The sequence below is a fragment of the Lonchura striata genome, chromosome 4A, assembly GCF_050655825.1.
Source record: "Lonchura striata isolate lonStrDom1 chromosome 4A, ASM5065582v1, whole genome shotgun sequence".
NCBI lineage: Eukaryota > Metazoa > Chordata > Aves > Passeriformes > Estrildidae > Lonchura > Lonchura striata.
The window spans coordinates 6365657-6383179 of NC_140742.1; the positions used below are offsets into that span (position 1 = coordinate 6365657).

Consider the following 17523-nt stretch of genomic DNA (forward strand, 5'->3'; position numbering starts at 1 on the left):
AACCCCGGATCTTGGGGAACAAGGTCCCGCAAACCCGGGGGTTCCCTGGTGTCCCGCCCCGCCGGCGGCAGCGGGACGCCCCGGCACTGCTGTGCCCAGGCTCCCCTCGGCGCGGAGCTCCGCTCCCGGGCCCGGGGCCGGTCCCGCCGCCCCCGCCGGCGCCGCTGCCGGTCTCGCCCCGCCCCGGCGGCGCCGCCGCCAATGGGGCTGCGGGGCGGGGCGCGGGGCACTCCCGGTGCCCGGGACGGGACGGGTTCCGACCCGCTCCGCTCCACGCGGGGCCGCCGAGTCATTGGCGGTGCGGTGCCGGTCCGCGCCGTGTCTCCCGGTCCCGCCGCCCTGCCGGTCCCGGTCCGTGCCGTGCCGTGCCGCTAGCACCGAGACAGGTAATCCGCGGGGGTCGCGCACCTGCCCGCCCGTTCTCGGCGGTCCCGGCCCGCCCCGGTGCCGGTGTCACCGCCGGGCGGAGGCGGTTGCGGGGTCGGCGGGACCGGCGGGACCTGCGGCGGGTCCCGCTCCCGGCGACGCAGCCACAGCGATACACGTGGGCTGCAGCCGGCTCCGTGATCACCTCTGAACGCCGGCGGTACCGGGCCGGGCGGCACCGCGCCGGTGGGTGCGGGGGCGGGAGATGGGGAGAGCGGAGCCGGGGAATGCCGAGGGATGCCGGGGGGTGATGCGGGGCGGCCGTGCCGCGGCGGAGCCGGGACGTGCCCGGGCATATCCCGGCGCGCTGCCGCCTTCCCCGAGAGGGCGGCGGGGGGCGCCGGCGGGGCCGCGGGGGCTGCCCGGGCTGCGGGGGCGGTGGGCGAGCCGGGCCGGCGCTCGCCGGGGCGCGCCCACGGCCGGCACCCGCGTGGGCGCTGCCCCCGCACCCGTCCCGCCGCCAGCCTGGCCTCGGCTGTCTGCAGAAGCGAGCAGCTGCCAGATGCGGGGGTCGGTAGGCTTAGGTTGTATATTAGGAACAAGTTTTTCCCCAAAAATATTTCTTGCCCCGCCACAGGCAGTGGTGAAGTCATCCGTTTGGGGAGATTTAATGGACGCGTGGATGTGGAATTTGGGGACGTGGATTAGTGGTGGCCTGAGCAGTGCTGGGGGAACAGATGGACTCCATGGTCTCGGAGAGCTTTTACGGGTACAGGGTTCTCTGATTATTGCAGGAAGATAGTGAAAGTTACTAAGAATTAGATGTGGGGCAAAAAACAAATGTAAATCCAAAGTTTTATGCAAGTTGATAGGTGCTTTGGAGGTGTTACTTGAGATACCTGGTAAGGCAAAGTGTGGGTTTCCAAGGTAGGACAGCCCTAACTTGGCAAGAATCACGGGAAAGTGGGCATTGTGCCCTGGGGTCTCCTGCTGTGTGCCAAAGAGGGGTGACAGCAGCCGGGAGCACTTCCTCTCCCACCCAAGCATCAAGCAAATACAAGTCCCCGGATAAAACAATCAGTGGACAGTTGTGTGCGTAGAATCTCTTTTGGGAAACCTGCTGATTTCCAAGCCACGTGGAAAGCCTCAGATTCCACCTTTTTTGTTTCTGTGAGGAGCCCTTTGCCCACAGGAGTCCCACTGCTGCAAAGGTTCTCCCAGCATAGTTTGTAGCACAAGGAGATGAGGACACAATGCCTGGACCAGAGTGAGGGAATGGCTGAGCAGGAGACTGGAGCTGACTATGGCCAACCATGAGGCATGCACTCATATTTTCCAAATAGCATTTTTTTTTCCCCCTGCTTTTCACTTGCAGCTCTTATTTAGGATTTCAGCTCTTTGTTCTTAGGTTCCAATATATACAAGTGTCTCATCTTGAGGCATGGTGCTGCCTGGCTGTGCCAGTCAGTCCTGCAGCACAGTAGGAGTCTCCTGTAGTGTGTGTGCTGGCTCATGTGGTGACATGGAAGAGCCACTGTTGGGGTGTGGGTTTCTGAGCCCCTGAGGGTGGGTCTGGGCTCCTCCTGTCCCAGACAGGCAGAGACCCATGGCTGGAGGGGTCAGGGTCCGTGGCTGAGGTGGGAAGCAGCCCCCACCCCATCTCCTCCTGACCTGCCTGCATCCCTGCCAGTCCCCTCTGCCCCAGTACCTGCTGGGCAGATGGGGAGAATCAGCAGCACTGAAGGTTTCACTGATGGCTTTCAATTTGTACCTTTTCACTGACTATTTTCCTCACCCTTGTTTTCCTCCCAGAATCCTTTAACTGCACACAAAAGAAATAGATTGTATTCAATACAGTCTAATTTTTTTTTTTAATTACACTTTCACAGAGAAAATACAATGGCTGAGCTGTAGTGTTGTCACAGGGTGGATGAACTGCAGCTCATGCTGTGGCTCTGCTGGAACCATTTCATCTCATGCAGTGAAACTCATTCACCAGCTCATGGCTTTGGTATCTTAGGGGCTGATGCAGTGCAGAGAGCCCATTCTGCTCTCCTGCTTAGGCAGGATGTCTCTTTAAGGCAATAAAAGAGTTCTTAAACAAATCAGAGATGTTTTTATGTTAGATCTCATACATCTGGGACTAGTGCCAGGAGATTCTTCTTCCCCTCAACCTCTAAGTACATTGATACTGTGCCCCATGTATACTCATTGTTACTGTGTCACCTTTACATTCTCCTGTGGCAGATAAAATGTGCAGCCCTGGAAATGTCAGGGGACACTATGTGGTTTCCAAAGAGGTGGGAGTTGTTGATTTTGGATTTTCCTTTAGCCTCAGTAAGAGCAGTTGTTTCAGTCAAAAATCAGGTGATCCAAGGTTGCTGCCATACCAGGGTAGTGCCAGGTGGTCTAGATGTGTCCTCCATGTACAAATCAAAATTCTTGGGTCTGGTGGTGTTGAAATAAGAAGTACAAAGATCCCCCAGCTTTGAATTTCATGCCTCATATTCAACCGAATGTTGGTCCCCTATATTGTTACACTTGAGCAGCAGCAGACCTGCCCTGTGCCCAGTATCCTGCTGGCACGTTGGGTATGGCTGTCTCCCCATCTTGAGTGATTCCATCATCCTGGCAGACATCCTTGTGCTTGGAGCAGCTCTGACACAGGATTCCTTTGGCCTGTGTAACTTTCTGTATTTGGCAAACTGCTTTAAACCGGGTTCTTATGGGGTGGGGGCTTTGAGGGCATTGTCTCAGCTGCAGGCCCTTGGAAAGGCTGGGAAATTATGTAAATATATGAGAAAAAGTGGCAAAGTTGCATTCACAGGACAGTTTTACCAAAAACTCTGCTGGTTTGGGGTTTTTGGTTTTGTTGAGGTTTTTTTCACCTGTGCTTTTTTCCTTGCATTACAGCACTTTGAAGAGCAGGTAAAAATCAGCCATTTCCATACTCTGGTATCTGTGTTCCTTTCCTGTTGCCTGCAATTCTGTTTCATTCATCTCGTGCTGTTATCAGGGGCAAAAGCCTGAACCAAACCCCAGGCCCCTGGCCTGCTGGCCCTTCTGAAGCAGTTGGGTGACACCTGCCCGGTGTGCCAGCACCCCAAAGGAGTTGTGTTTCATTCATCTGGGACCTGGCTCTGTGCTTTTTATTTTCCCTCCTGTACTCAACCTGTAGCTGAAGCCTGACGCCAAACCCCGTGCATCTCCTGGGACAGAGACACTGGCATCACCACCTTCTGAGATGGTGCCAAATCTTTTATTCGCTGGTGTCAGGAACCTTCATGCTAGGTCTAAGCTGTGCCCGTGCCCCTCCCGAGGTGCTTGCAAGACAGATTTAGTCCTGTCCCCACGGGCTTGGCTGCTGATCCTGTATCAGCCATGAGCAGGAGCTGCTGGGAGGGTGACTCATGCGCTGTGCTCCCTGGGCAGACCTCATCCCCCATGAATCCCGAGCCCAGCCAAGTGTCCTCTTCCAAAAGGCACCGGCAGGGAGTGGTGGGATTAGGCAGAGGAGGCAGAAAAAGCCTGCAGAGGAATGCTGCTGTGGGAGGGGAAGGAGTTGTACAGGACGTGTTGGGGGCTCTGTAGATGACCCCCCCCGCCCGCTGCAAGAGCCTTGCAGAGCCAGACATCTGGCCAAGCTTCCCTCCCAGGGGACAGCTCTGGTTCTCCTAGGCAGTTCAGGCTGTTTCCTCCAAAAGGTGTTCACTATTCCTCATGGGTGTTGAGAAATTGTTCCCAAGGCAGGTTGAATGGTTTCTCTCCTGATTTTCTGCACAAGGTAATAGGAAGGGCAAAGTGGAGATTGGACTAGTGAAAGTGGATTTTATTCCCTGTCATCATGGGAAGAGCCCATCTAAAGTCTGCAGAAATAATCAGGCAGCCCCAAAACTTCAAATAAATTGCTCAGTTTTGTAGCTTCAGTCTGAATTGCTTGCTCTGATTGAGATGCTGGTCCTGTGCTGCCCTTTGAGCCACCCTTACTGACAGTGTGGCCCTGTGGCTCCTGGCTGGTTCTGTTGTCACCTTCTGCTAAGCCATTAATGCACTTCAGGAAGGTTCTGGAGGGCATTTCAGAGGAAGGTGGGAACTTGTTCTGCTGGCACACAGCAGACCACAGGTGTGTGGGTGTGTGTCCCTTTCTGTTGGGGGTGTAGAGTGTGTGTGGGGCCGTGTGTCCTGTTCTGCCAGGGACACATCAGCCACCAGCATTTGGTGCTGTCACACTGGCCTCACTAGCCAGAGCTGGGCTGCTGAATCCTGAATCTGGGGCTTTGCTGAGCCTTTTCTGGGGCTTTGTTGAGCCTTTGCTGGGACCAAGCTCTCTACTGATTGTCTCTGGTACCCAGAGCCATGGCTGGGGCTGGAAGAATCCACTGGTGACCTGAGCAGTTAGTGGTCAGTACTTCAATACTGTGACTAAAATTTCATTTGCTGCATTGTGAGGCTGTGAGATGACAACAGAATGTGGCAGCTCATCACCAGCCTTGCTGGGAAGCCTGGGACTGATGGAGCCATGTGGAAGGAGCCAGGAACTAACCTCCTGCCCAAGTCCCACCTACAGTGCTCAGCAGTGTTGGCTGCTGTCCTGGCCAGGTGGAGATGGCCCAGAGATGGGCACTCTGCTCATCCCAAATGTGTTAGGGCTGGCTTTGATCACTCTGCCTTCTCTTCCTCTCGTCCCCAAGCTCCCCTCTCCTCTTCAGCACAATGGCCTGCCAAGAGAGTGAGTACCTGGATGACCAGAAGAAATGTGTCCCCTGCAGAAAGTGCATGCCCGGGCAGGAGCTTTCCAAGGTAAATTGACTTCTCTGTAAGGAGCAGAAATTGTCATGGGTGGCACAGCTGGGTTAATCCTCTGCCAGCCTCTCTTCAGAAAGATGATCTTAGGTCCCAGCATGTTGGGAAGAGCTGAGGCTTGGTAGAATGGGATGGTGGATTGTTTTATTTACCCTGGTAGCAAGGTGAGACAGTGGAAGCAGGAGGTGGTGAGGGATTTAAGGCAGCACAAGGAGCAACTTAATTTCCTTTTTTGCTGGTGGGAGTCTAAATTTCCTCTGCTCTGTAGCCCCAAGCAAGGTCTCACTGCATGGCTGGGCTGCACATGGATGGGTGCCAGCAGGACCCTGCTGCAGGGGGTCCCAGCCTGGCCTCAGTGGTGGGAGGCAGCAGGGTTCCCCTGGTGCTGCCTCCTGGGCCGTGGTGCTGCTGCAGCTCCCAACACCCAGGGAGCCCAGCTGGGCAGCAGACGGGGTCACCGAGTGTCTCCTGGGAGCTGCACTGCTGGTGGCTGCTCTCAGCTGGGTTCTGAGCACCCCCCCATGCACGGTGGCCCTTTGCCCCCAAAGAAGGGACGCCGTTTCCCTCAGTGCCACATGGAACCCGCGGCGGCCCCTCACCACACCCTGGTGCCTTGCAGGACTGCGGCGACGGCAGCGGCGGGGACGCGCAGTGCGTGGCCTGCCCTCCCAGGAAGTTCAAGGACCGCTGGGGACATCACGGCTGCAAGCCCTGCCTGTCCTGCGCCCTCATCAACCGCCTGCAGAAGTCCAACTGCACCGCCACGGCCGACGCCGTCTGCGGGGAGTGCCTGCCGGGGTGAGCGGGAGCACAGCCACGCCTGGGGGCAGGCAGGGAGGGGCTGGGCACAGGAGCCTTTACCTGAGGCCACCCATGGTCCCACGCGGGACCTAAGAGGAGCCCGGTGACCCAGGGATGTCTCTGCGAGGACACTGCTGATGACATAGTCAGACCCATCTGGTGGGTCCTGTTGTAGCTCCAGAGGAGGAAACGTGAAGGCTCACGTACACGAGCTGTGAAAGAAAACTTCCAGACTCGCTGTTCTGTAGACACCAGGGTGGCTGAGCCCTGGAAGATGAAGTGTTGTAGACCACTATGGTTAGTAGTCCCCAAAGAGGGGTTTAAGGGTTTACTGAAATGAAATGGCTGCGTACAGACAGCCCGTGCCAAGCCCAGGTGCTGCAGACACCACTAGCCAGCAGTGGGCTCCAGTGTATGAGTCTCTTCTCAGACTGAGCTGTAGCTGGGGTGTTCCCAGCCCTGTAGGGAGCTATTAACCATTAAAATTCACTTCAGCAGATGCGGGGGCGGAGGGGAGGGGGGGCTGTTGGAGAGATGTTGCTTCTTAACAAATGTCTAGACATGAACAAGTAGGTGTGGTGTGGCTCCAGCCTGTTGCTCCTGTTGCCAGCCAGGCAGGAGTGCAGGGTCAGCTGTGCCCCTCTGCTGCGGGGTGGGTGGCACAGCTGGCTGCACAGCTGGGAGCTGGTGGGGCCAGGCAGTGCTGAGCCTGTGTGCTCTGCTGGCAGTGCTGAGCCTGTGTGCTCTGTTGGCAGGTTCTACCGGAAGGCACGGCTCAGCGGGCAGCTGGAGTGGGAGTGCATCCCCTGCACCAAGCAGACACCATCCTCCGAGCCACAGTGTAGGTGTCCCCACACTGCTGGGGTTGGGACAGGTGATGTGGGCACAGGGGAGTCACAGCCCTGCTGGAGGAGGCACAGTCATGGCATGTGACGAGGGATGGGCAGGGAAGGGGTGGTCCAAGCCTTGGAGATTGGCTCCAGCGCTTTGTGGATGATGTTTGCAGGTCGGTCCAGAACAAACCTGGTGAGAGTCGCTGTCCCTACTGTACCACCACAGGACACAGCCCTCCTTGCACTGACCAGCAGTGCCCTGGTCATCATCGTCCTGGTGCTTCTGGCACTTTCCATCATCTACTGCAAGCGATTCTGGAAAAGCCAGTGCCAGAGAGGTGAGTTGGTGCTCTCCTCCCTGCTGTGCCACTCACCTGTGCCTGTGGGCTATTCTTGCTGTGTAGAACACTGCTGAATTCACAGCACAGTGACCCAGCTGTTCCTCAGCTCAGAATAGACACCTCATCCTGCTTCTCATGCCTGCAGGACCTCTTGTGTGCTTTACCTGCTCAGTGACACAGAGGAGCCTCCCTCCTCCTTAGGGCCATGAGGAGGAGGAGGAGGAAGCCATTTCACAGTCAGAACTGGCAATCCTCCCTTCTGAGGTTTTTCTGGTTGAGTGGCTCTTTGCTGCAGAATGAAGAGGGCTGTAGGAGTGGTGGCCAGGGTTGGGGGAGGACGGCATCCAGCAGCATGCCAGGGAGCTGCTGGGCTCCCAGCTCCTCGCTGGCAGACATACCACAGGGCTGAGGACATGCTAGGGAACTGAGCCAAACCTTTGCTCAGGCTGTTCCTTTTCTATCCTCCAAGTCTTCCTGAGGACTCAGAACTTCTCAGGCCAGCGAGCAACGTTCCCCACTGCAGCAGCACCTGGCAGGTTCCTGTGTGAGGAGCAGATGTCTGGACCCTGCTGCCTGGGTGTGAAGAATTTGAGCCCTTGCTACAGGCAGGCAGAAGGTACCTGCTCTTGCTGCCTTCCCTGGGGAAGGGAGGGTGGTGCTGGGCTCCAGCTCACATGGAGGCAGGATGAGAGATGGAAGGATGGAGCTGGAGGGTGAGCTTCACTGATGTGTGCTGGTTTCTGGTTCTAGGCCCCGTGGAAGCGGTGCAGTTCATTTCCGACGGGGAAGCCGTGGGTCTCCAGCTCCCCTCTCTCCAGCCAGAGATGGACTTGCCACCAGCCATGGCAGCCAGCACTGCCTCCAAGGCCCAGCTGGGCAGGAGCCTCCTGGAAAGCCAGCCCCTCATCCGGGCCTCGGGCCATGGTGACTGCCTGGACGGGGTCCTGCCACCCCCCACCCCCAGGCAGGGCCGGCCGGGCACGGTGGAGGCCCTGGCCCCCCTCTCCTCCTGTGCCTCCGAGATGCAGCACAAGTGGCCGCATGCACCCGTGGAGTGCACTGAGCTGGACCTCCAAAAGTTCTCCACCCAGGTGGAATATGTGGGTGGTGAGCGGCTGGAGGACGCAGCAAGCCGGGCTGTGAAGAGGATCCCAGCAGAGAGCAGTGGTGGGGTGCAGGAGGGGGCTCATCACTTGCCCACGGCTGAAATCCCACCAGGGGAGCAGCCGGTAAGTTCCTCTGCCTTACCACTCCTTAGAACTACTGCCAGCTGCCCAAGGCTCAGGCACAGAGGCTGGGCTCGCCACAGGGGTAGGAACATGGACTGAGCTATGTTAATATGGGGTGGTAAGGCTGGGGAGGAAGAGTCATTCCCTGAGCCCCTGTGAAGGCCCTGGGAGCAGAGCCAGGCATTGCTGTTCTCAGCAGACTGCCACCAACCTTGGGGTCTTTGTCTCACCAGGTGGATGATGCCCAGAGCCTGGTGACTCAGATCAGCAGCACGGCTAGTGGTAAGTGGCCTTCCAGTCTCACCTTTGGACTCCAAGTACGGGCATATCAGAGGCAGGTTCTTGGAAGGGAGCTCCCCCAGAAGCCCACCATGTCCCCACCAGGGACTTATCTGACTCGTGGCCTTTGGTGTATTTTCTTTGATGCTGCCTTAAGTAGCCTGTGGGCAGGTCACCAGTTACCAGCTTCCCCAGGACTGAGTCAGCTCCATGTTGCTGAGCTCTAAAAGTGATGTTGGAGGAGATACCTGCCCTGGCAGAGTGGCCTTTCACCTGTTCAGCAGGGCCTGAGGCTGGAGGCTGGCTGTTCTCTTTGCCCTTTTCCCGTTTGGCTACAATGGACACTAACTCTGCTGTGTTGCTGCCCCCAGGTCTCCCGATAGCAGAGCTGCCCCATTCCTTGGTGCAGTCTCTTGCCTTCTTGCTGGACCCTTCCTTGAACGGTGTGAAGAACTTCAGCCACGTGGCCCTGGAGCTGGGGCTCATGCCCCAGCTGCTGGGACGGATTTCGGGGTTTGAGCAGCTGGTGGCACACTTCACCTACGCGGGAGGCGCGGTCACCGTGCCGCTGCTGGCGCAGGCGCTGCAGCGGCTCCAGCGCTTCGACGCCTTGCTCCTGCTCTGCGACCACTTCACGCTCAGCCCCACGCCGGACCGCCAGCGCTAGGGCACGCGGAGGCACGCAGGAAGCTCCACGCGCCCTTACTCCCGGGACAGAGCAGCCAGTGGCCTGCAGTCACACAGCCTCCCTGGTGTGCGTGGCAGGAGCACACAGAGGTGGTCTTTGCATCATGGAATGGACATGACAGGGGCGTCTCTGCACGGGGGTTCAGGAAGCACAGCTGTGCCTTTTCCCTGCTCCGTGGGGGAGGGCTTGCTCAGGCCCCTCCAGAGGCTGGTTTTTTCTCTAGCTGTGACACCCATCCCTGTCAGTTGCTGTGCTGCCTGTGCTGTGGTGCCCTGGCTCTGCAGTGAGCCCTGTCCTGCCCCACTGTTGTCATGGGGTTCCTCAGCCATGGGGCTCAGTGCCCTCCTATGAGCCCAGCCATCTCCTCCCTTCCATTCCAGCTTTCCCGTCCTTCCTCTGGCCCATGCTCTGCTTTCCCGGGTGCCAGTTGCCACTTTCTCAGTTTACTTTTCAGTTGCCTCTCTCCCTCTGTGCTGTGATTTCCATGGCAGAGGACCTGGCCATGGCTGATGTGCTGGGCTCCAGCCTTTATACCTCTGTGCCACCCTTGTCTCGTGCCCATTTGTGGTGCAGTGTAGCATCCTGGCGTGAGTTTCAGACTGACTCCTGGGGTGAGCTGACTTAAGCCCTCATTGGGCTGTGGCTGTTGGCCATGGGCAAGTGCTGGCTCACCCCAGCCCGTGGCTGTTCACTGCCCATCACCTCCAAGGCTTCACAAACTGCCTGTGGTGGCACAGAGTGTCAGGGGCAGGGACACTGCACCGCGGGTGGCAGCTGAGGGCTGAAGCTGTGGCTGTGGTCACAGGCAGCAGTGACATTCCTGTGCCAGCCACAGCAGGAGCTCCTCCTCTTTTAAAATAATAGTTTTCTTTTTTTTTTCCTGCCTAAAACTGGCCCCATTTCTCATTCCTGGGAGTTGCTACTGGGAAGTGGGAAGCACCCTTCTGTTTGGTATTTCATCCCGGGGGATTTGTCATAACTTGCCATGGTCTTGCTGTCACTAGTCGCCCCAATTTGTGTTGTGCCTGAGCCTGGGGGCTGCAGGCAGCTGGGCTGTTCTCTGTGCCCTGGCCACTGGGGCTCTGCTGGTGTCCCTGGACAGGAGTGGGGCTGCAGGAGCACGTTCCTGAGTGGGGCACAGCAGCGTGGGGGCGGGCAGGCACACGGGTCAGGGGCAGAGGGGCTGTGGCAGTGGCTGAACGTGGTGCTGTTACTGCTGGGGCTGCAGCTTCAACCCCTCTGCGGGCCAGTCACTGAAGAGTTAGACCCCGTGATCTTTGTAGTCCCTTCCAAGTCAGGATGCTCTGTGGTGTCACCCTGGCTGTCCCGAGACTCGCAGACAGCATCACTGGGGCTGAGCTGGTGGTGCTGGCTTTGTCCCTCGCTGCCGCAGCTGGCTCTGCTCTCTGCTGTCCTGCCTGTCACCGGGGTCTCAGCCCAAGCCGGCGGTGTGGTGGTCACCAGCAAGTGGCACTGTTACCCCACTGCCTGCTGGCCCCACCCAGGCCCCTCGGCTGAGCCCAAAGAATTCTTCATCTGACCACAGGACCTCAAAGAAGCAGATGCCCTTCTAGGAAGGCAGACTTCCCCCACACCTCCGGGAATAATAGCTGCTGGTGTTTTCTTTCCTTGTTTAAAGATGTTGGGGCTTGAACACACCCAGGATGTGCTCAGATAAGCAAAGGCATGGGCAGTTTGAGCTGGACCTGGCACTTTCCCTCACTGCTTGTTTCTTCCACAGTCAAGGTCGTTTTATTGCTCTTTGCTCTCCAAGACCTACAGCGTTGAACTTTGAGCCATCATGGGGCCAGGATTAGTCAGACTCTTGCTGCACTCTTGGCCTGTTAGGGAGTGTTGCTATAGCACACACAGCCTGGGGCCAGGGATTTCCTGTTTGAGGCTTTTCTGTGGCAGGGAGAGTGCTGGGTTTAATCACCTCACAAAATCCAATAAATATTTAATCCCTCTGTGGACATAGTCACTTCCAGTGGGAAGGAAAATAACTTCACCCACTGCCTCTGAGTAAGAGCCTCCCTACAGCTTAGCTTGCTGTCCCTGGCTTTGAGGTTGGAGCTGGACTGGGCAGCTTGCCCTGTGTGTTCCTGTGTCACCAGTGCCACCAGCGTGTGGTCACTGGAGTGCACAGAGCAGTGGCAGGATGGCAGAGCCAGCCCACCCCTGTCACATGGCAGTGTCAGGAGCAAGAGATGGGCAGGAAGGGCTGTTAAATGAGAGCTGTGGATGATGGGGACAGGGCACAGGCGTGTGCTGCAAATCTCTTCACATGCTGGGCCAGTCCATAGTGTGCCAGGGGAGCTCTGGGACAGGCAAATGAAGTGAGGCTTTAGTCCATTTGTTTGGGGTTTTTTATCACTTTTATAAAGAAATCAACCTCGTTTTCTTGATAGTTTTTAAGATAAACTTATTTTTCAATTGCTTGATGCCTGAGCAATATTACTTATGGTCAGAACTCACCCCGTGCCTTGAGGGTGCAGCGCATCGGGTGTGTGCTGTGCGGGGTGTGGGTCCAGGCCATGCCATGCAGGGTGTGCAGGGTGGTGTGTGCCATGCCACAGCTCCTGCCCCTCTGCTGCTGCCCCTCAGGGCAGGCTGTGCTGCCCAGCACGGGCTGGCAGGGACTGTTTTATGGTGTTTGGCCTGTTCTGGGCTCCCCCTCAGAGCCCCACACGTGGTGTCCATGCAGGTTATATTGGCTGGTGCTCCAGCAGGGCTGGGCACTGCACAGGAGCATTGCAGGACGTGGCTTTTCAGCAGTGAGACTCCCCCAGCTCCCAGCCAAAGGCTGCTCCCCACTCGCTGTGCTCACGGCAGGCACCTTCCTTCCGCTGTGCTGACAAAACCAGCTGTGTTTACATGGCCAAAAGTTCAACAGGGAGCCTTTAGCCCACCCTAAGACCCCTTGGCCAGGCTGCCTCGAGCCCAGCCAGAGCCCTCAGGGAACCACGAGAGCCTCAAAAACAGGGATAATGCTGTGACTCAGACATCAGAACAACAGTGATCCCTGAGCAGGGAACTGCTTCACTGGGGAACCAATGGACTTGATACTTGACTTTTGCTTTTTAATAGTATTTTCAACATAGTACGTAGAATGTAAGGTAGGGAAATTCCTGTAGTGCTGGATCTCATGTCACAGCCTCAGGAAGCCATTTGTGCCAAGCTGGCATGGCTCACAGAGAGGTGAAAGAAATGAAATAACTCTGAAATCTGTGCCAACTTGAGCTAGGACTCAACAGTGGAAACACTCCAGTGCAATGGGGTTTTTTTTAAACAAGTGATTGGTTTCCACACCAGTCTTGCCTGGAAGTCTGATTTGCAGAGGAATTTGTATGATAAGTTTAAATCCAGCTCTGTTCTGGGAAGCTCTTAAGCATAGACTTAAAATAGGCACATACTTCACTGTTGTTAAAGTGGTTATTCTGGTGAACAATTGGTGAACATCCCTCGGGTGCTGTTCCTGAACAGGGGGCTTGTGAGAGCTGTCCCTCCAATGTGCTTTTACAGAAATAGGCAATACTGAAGAAAACTTAGTGTTACTGATATGGGCACACTTCTTGGAAGAGTCTGCAAGTGTTGGGGGAAGGTACCTCCTCTGTGTTGGATTATTTAGTACTTCAGACTCTGGTGCTTTTAAAAAAAAATAATCACTACATTTCTGTAGCCATGGTTTACCCAAGGGACTACATGTTGTTTTTTATGGTAGATGTTATTTTTCTTTAAGGTTACGAATAGGTTATTTATATTTTTGTAAATTCTGTGCCATTATCGTTGTAATTCTGCTGTAGCATTGTTTCTATTGGGTTTGGGGTGTTGTCTGTGTTCAAATCAAGCAGAAGCTGAAGCTCCTGCCCCCTTTTAATGGAAGGGGGTTGGTCCCTCACATTCCTCCAGACCTGGTGCTCTTGAGTGATGTGTGTTTGTAGTTCAATAAATTTTGGAGCCAGACACAGTGACGTTTGGTGAGTTTTGATTCCCCTCCGCATTGCTGCGGGCCCCCTGCCCGCCTGACTGTGGGGGCTGATGCTGCAGGGCCAGGGGGGCTGGGAGGTTCTGTCTGGCAGGGCAGGCAGTGCTGCCAGAGATATTGCAGTAGCCCAGGCGTCACCTCATCCCAGTGGGAAGGGGCAGGAGGGGCTGGAGGTGGTGCTGGGTGGGGTGGCCGAGCTCCTCTCGGGCCCCCCCAGGGTGCCTGCCCCCACCACAGGCATCAGCTTGAGGTTTTACATGGGTTTCACATTCTCCCGAGTGGCCAAGTCTCAGGTGTGGTTCACTGCATGGCCATGGGACACAGGGGGAGGCCGAGATCCCTCAACAATGCCCAAGGATCTCCCATTCCCGAAGCTTTGCTGAGGAGCAGCTGCTGTTTAAGCTCAGTAATTACAGGCTCATTAAGCCTATTCATGCCCTTATACTGGTATGTTTAAAATAATTATTAGCATGAATGGTGTTTTCTGTTCTAATTAAAGCTATGATATTTGTCCAAACTCTGGCAGGCTCTATGAGTGTTTGCAGCGCTGCAGCTCGTCCTGCCTGAGGATCCCCATGCAGAGCAGTGTCTGCAGCCCTGGCTGCCTCTGTCACACCACAGGGCAGCAGCTGTGGACAGCACAGCCTCTGGAGTCAGAAAAGCCACTCATCCACCACCAAACACAAAGCCATGGCAGTGGTGGGGGTACTCAGCACCCACGAATTCCAAAGAAGCCTTTTCTGTGGAGCGTGTGGGTGCCTGGAGCCTGTTGTCACAGGTGCAGCCATGGTGCAGCCCAGGTGTTCCCAGGGTCTGTGAGGGGTGATGATCCCAGTGCCCAAGGCAGGGTGCTGTGGCCCTCCCGTGGGTGACCTGAGCCCAAAGCTCTGCCTGTGCCTGTCACTTGGCTGAGGCCACTGTTACTGCACAAGGAGAGGGCCAGAAGTGTCTGTTGGGAGAGCAGCTTCCCGCAAGCTTGTGGGATAGGAATTCAACATATGCCATGCCTTACCTTTAAGTGATTCCTGGCCCTGGGCTTGTAACCATCCAGGCTCTGCATTCTCAGCTGAGTGGACACTGCAGTAGGCAAAAGGGCGGTGGGTTTGGTCACACCTCGGGTCTCTTCTGGAAGAACAGGGGTGCCCCTCCCATGCAGAGCAGATGCTCCCACCCAAAGCAGGAACTCCCAGTGATCAAGAGGTTCACACCCCCTCTTCTCCTCACCTCAGTCCGCTGTGTTGTCTGGTCTTGCCTTGTTTTTGGCTGAAGCCCAAGGAGCGATGATAAATCAATCTTGTTCCCCTCAAAGTACTTGGGATTCTCGTACTTCATGCTGGAATAAGAGGCAGCTCCCATGAAGCAGAGCTGGCAGAGAAGCCCACGTGCTCCATGTGAGCAGGCAAGTGCGTGGTCGAGGTGTGACTCCTTGGTGGTCAGAGCAAGGCTGGCTCCCACCCCTGGTCCTGTTGCCACCTCAGCCACTCTTCACAGAGAGGCTGGCAGCAGGTCAGGGTGCTGAGCTCCCTGTCCTTACCTCAGCTGCCTCCAGCAGGAGCATCTCCAGCTGGGATGCAGAGCTGTGCGGAGGCACTGGCAGCTTGGCGAGCCTCCAGCTGCAGAGGGGGTGCCAGGGAATGCTGCCTGGCACACGCACGGGGCCTTCTCCTGAGCTGGCTTTGGAGCAGGAAGGCAGACGTGTGTCCTGCTGCTCCCAGCAGTCACACCACAGCCAGCAGTCCTGCTGAGACACGTGCTCTGACCTATGGGGTTTTGCTGTGAGTAACCCCAGTGAAACGTGTGGGGTGTGGATACCTCACCTGCACGCCCTGAAATGCACCTGCAGAGCTGGGGACTGTGCTCCTGTCCTTGTGTGGACAGGGACCTCTGAGCAGAGGTTATCTCAGACCTGCTGAGCTGAGACTGCAGTCACGGGAGGTCTTTGCCTCCTTCTCACAGGAGACCCCACTCATGTCCTCCCCATGAGCAACTGGGTGGCAAAGGGGAGCTGCTGGAGGGGGCTGGCCAGGGTGAGGAGGTGTTCCCACTGATGGAGTGTTCCAGGTGGGATCCTGCTTGGAGCCAGATTAATTAACGAGCCCTGTGTTAACAAGGACTGCATGGTCTGTGGCAGTGGAGTCAGAGGAGCTGTCTAACATCTCCCTCGTGTGCAGGTTCTCGAGGCACAGAACAAGAGCTTTCACAGTCGCACTTTTTAATAAAGCTCTGCATTGGCTTTGGGCTGAGATGACCTGGATTAAGAACTGTGTTTTGTTAAAACACTGATTGAAATTCTGTAGTTGCATGGAGGGGATGGCTGCCCTTTCCTGTGCAGGAGAGGGTAAGCACACAGTCCTCAGGGGAGTCAGAGCTGCAACATTTAGTGAGAAAAGGGCAGGAATGAGACCGACAGCTCTGGAGTGCCTTGGTAAACAGATTCCCAGCTTTCAGCCTTCATTTCCTTGCCTAACCCCAACCAGGAGGCTTACCAGTAAAGAAACCTTAAACACCTGCCCTCCATGTGCCCCTGGCCCCTTCACAGAGGCCGGGGGGACAGGCAGATAAATTTCCATTGCTAAAATTGAAGACTGAAATCTGTTAGAGAGACATGAATTTCCATACCCAAGTTCCTTTCCTTCTCCACTTTCTTTCCCCACAGGTGGTGTTTTTACTGTTTCTTCTCTGATTTTCTCATTCTGTATTTCCCCCAGGCTTCCCCTGCACACTCAGTTCTTACCGTGTCTCTGCAGGACACGAGGGCAATCACAAGCAAAGGAAAACACACATTTCACAGCACATTATTGAACTGGATGTGTTTGCCAGGAGGCAGAAATCTATTGTTCTTCTGTCTTTCACACTCACCTTCCCAACCTGTCAGTTCACTCACAGGGACTTCCAAAAAGCAGCTGAAAAGCTCCACAGTGCATGTTCGGGGCAGGGTCCAAGGCTGCTGGGTGCCTGTGCAGGGAGTGCCACCATCACCCAAAGCCTCGGTGGGCAAAAAGAGCCTCCAAACTCTGAAAACTGGGCAGAATGCTTGGGGGAGCATTAATGAGAGCAAACCATCTCATCTAGGACCAAAGTGTGAGCAACATCCACCACCACAAAAAAAAAGAAAAAAAGTCCTTATTCTTTTTATTGGCAGCAGATGTTCATTTTTAAGGGGAAACAAATCCAGCTCCCATGCCAGAGCTGTGCTGGAGGCAAAAAAGCACTGTCTCTGGGGACAACCTGATGCCAATAATTATTATTATCCTTCAAAAATACATTATTATCGCAAATGAAATTGCCACACTCCTGACTGAGCCTGGTGGTAAATTAGGTTTTTGAGCCTGGCCAGGCTATTTCTCTGTGACAATTCATGGGAGCTCATAACCTGGGTACTAGGCTGGTTTGCCTTCCAATGCAGCAGCATTAGAGATGGAATTTTAGCAAAAGAATAGTGTTTTTACAACCCCTTAAATGCCTCCTCACACTCCCCCTCATTCTCCTCTGAGCTGGCCTGAAGGAATTACAGGATTACAAATAAATACCCCAATCAAGTACAATAACAACAGAGCCAATGTTCATAATTTCTTGCCTCCTGCAGTTCATATTCACATGTTGGATCAAGGAGAACCCAATGCCCCAGATCTGTGCCTTGGCCAGCTCCAAAGCCAGGCAGACATGAGCCCTGTCTGGGTCCCATCCTGCCCCAGCCCCAGGACATCTCCAGTGAGAGAAGGTGGGCTGTGAGCTGCTCTATGGTCTTGTCCTGGTCCTGTCCAGAGGGTCTTCCCAAAAATGTGCCCCACACCCTCTGCCCTGGGCACCAAGAGGGTTGTGCTCCTGCCCTGTGCCACCTGTGCCATGGAAAGGCATTAGAAATGGCAGCTTGGCATGCAGAGTGTGTGTGTGGACACCAGCACATCAATACAGACAGAAATGAAATGGGGGAAAGGCTCCTGTCCCCACTTTGTACAGGGAGGGGGAGCAGAGACCGTGTTAGCAATGCTCAACGCTGCAGATAAGAAAATAGCACACTTGTCCTACCTTCCCCCTCAATCCCTCCTTCCTTCACAGTGAGCAGGAGAAACAAAGGCAAAACAAACAATTTGACAACTTGGCTTCACAAAGAAGCTGAGAATTAGTCAAGTGGTGAAGATATTCCCATTTATAGCTAAAATGCCTGAATATATTGCTAAATATTCATGGTCTTTAT

The 17523-nt window shown here is 55.5% G+C and overlaps 1 protein-coding gene across 1 annotated transcript; it reads left to right on the forward strand.

The window, feature by feature from the left end:
- Window positions 1-223: 223 nt before the first annotated feature.
- EDA2R (ectodysplasin A2 receptor) lies at window positions 224-13301 on the forward strand. Its single transcript, XM_021548403.3, has 9 exons — window positions 224-386; window positions 5058-5166; window positions 5789-5967; window positions 6726-6811; window positions 6977-7141; window positions 7614-7760; window positions 7895-8373; window positions 8607-8655; window positions 9024-13301. The coding sequence occupies exons 2-9, from the start codon at window positions 5080-5082 to the stop codon at window positions 9317-9319; spliced, it is 1488 nt and encodes a 495-aa protein (XP_021404078.2). The 5' UTR covers window positions 224-386; window positions 5058-5079; the 3' UTR covers window positions 9320-13301.
- The last annotated feature ends 4222 nt before the right edge of the window (window positions 13302-17523 follow it).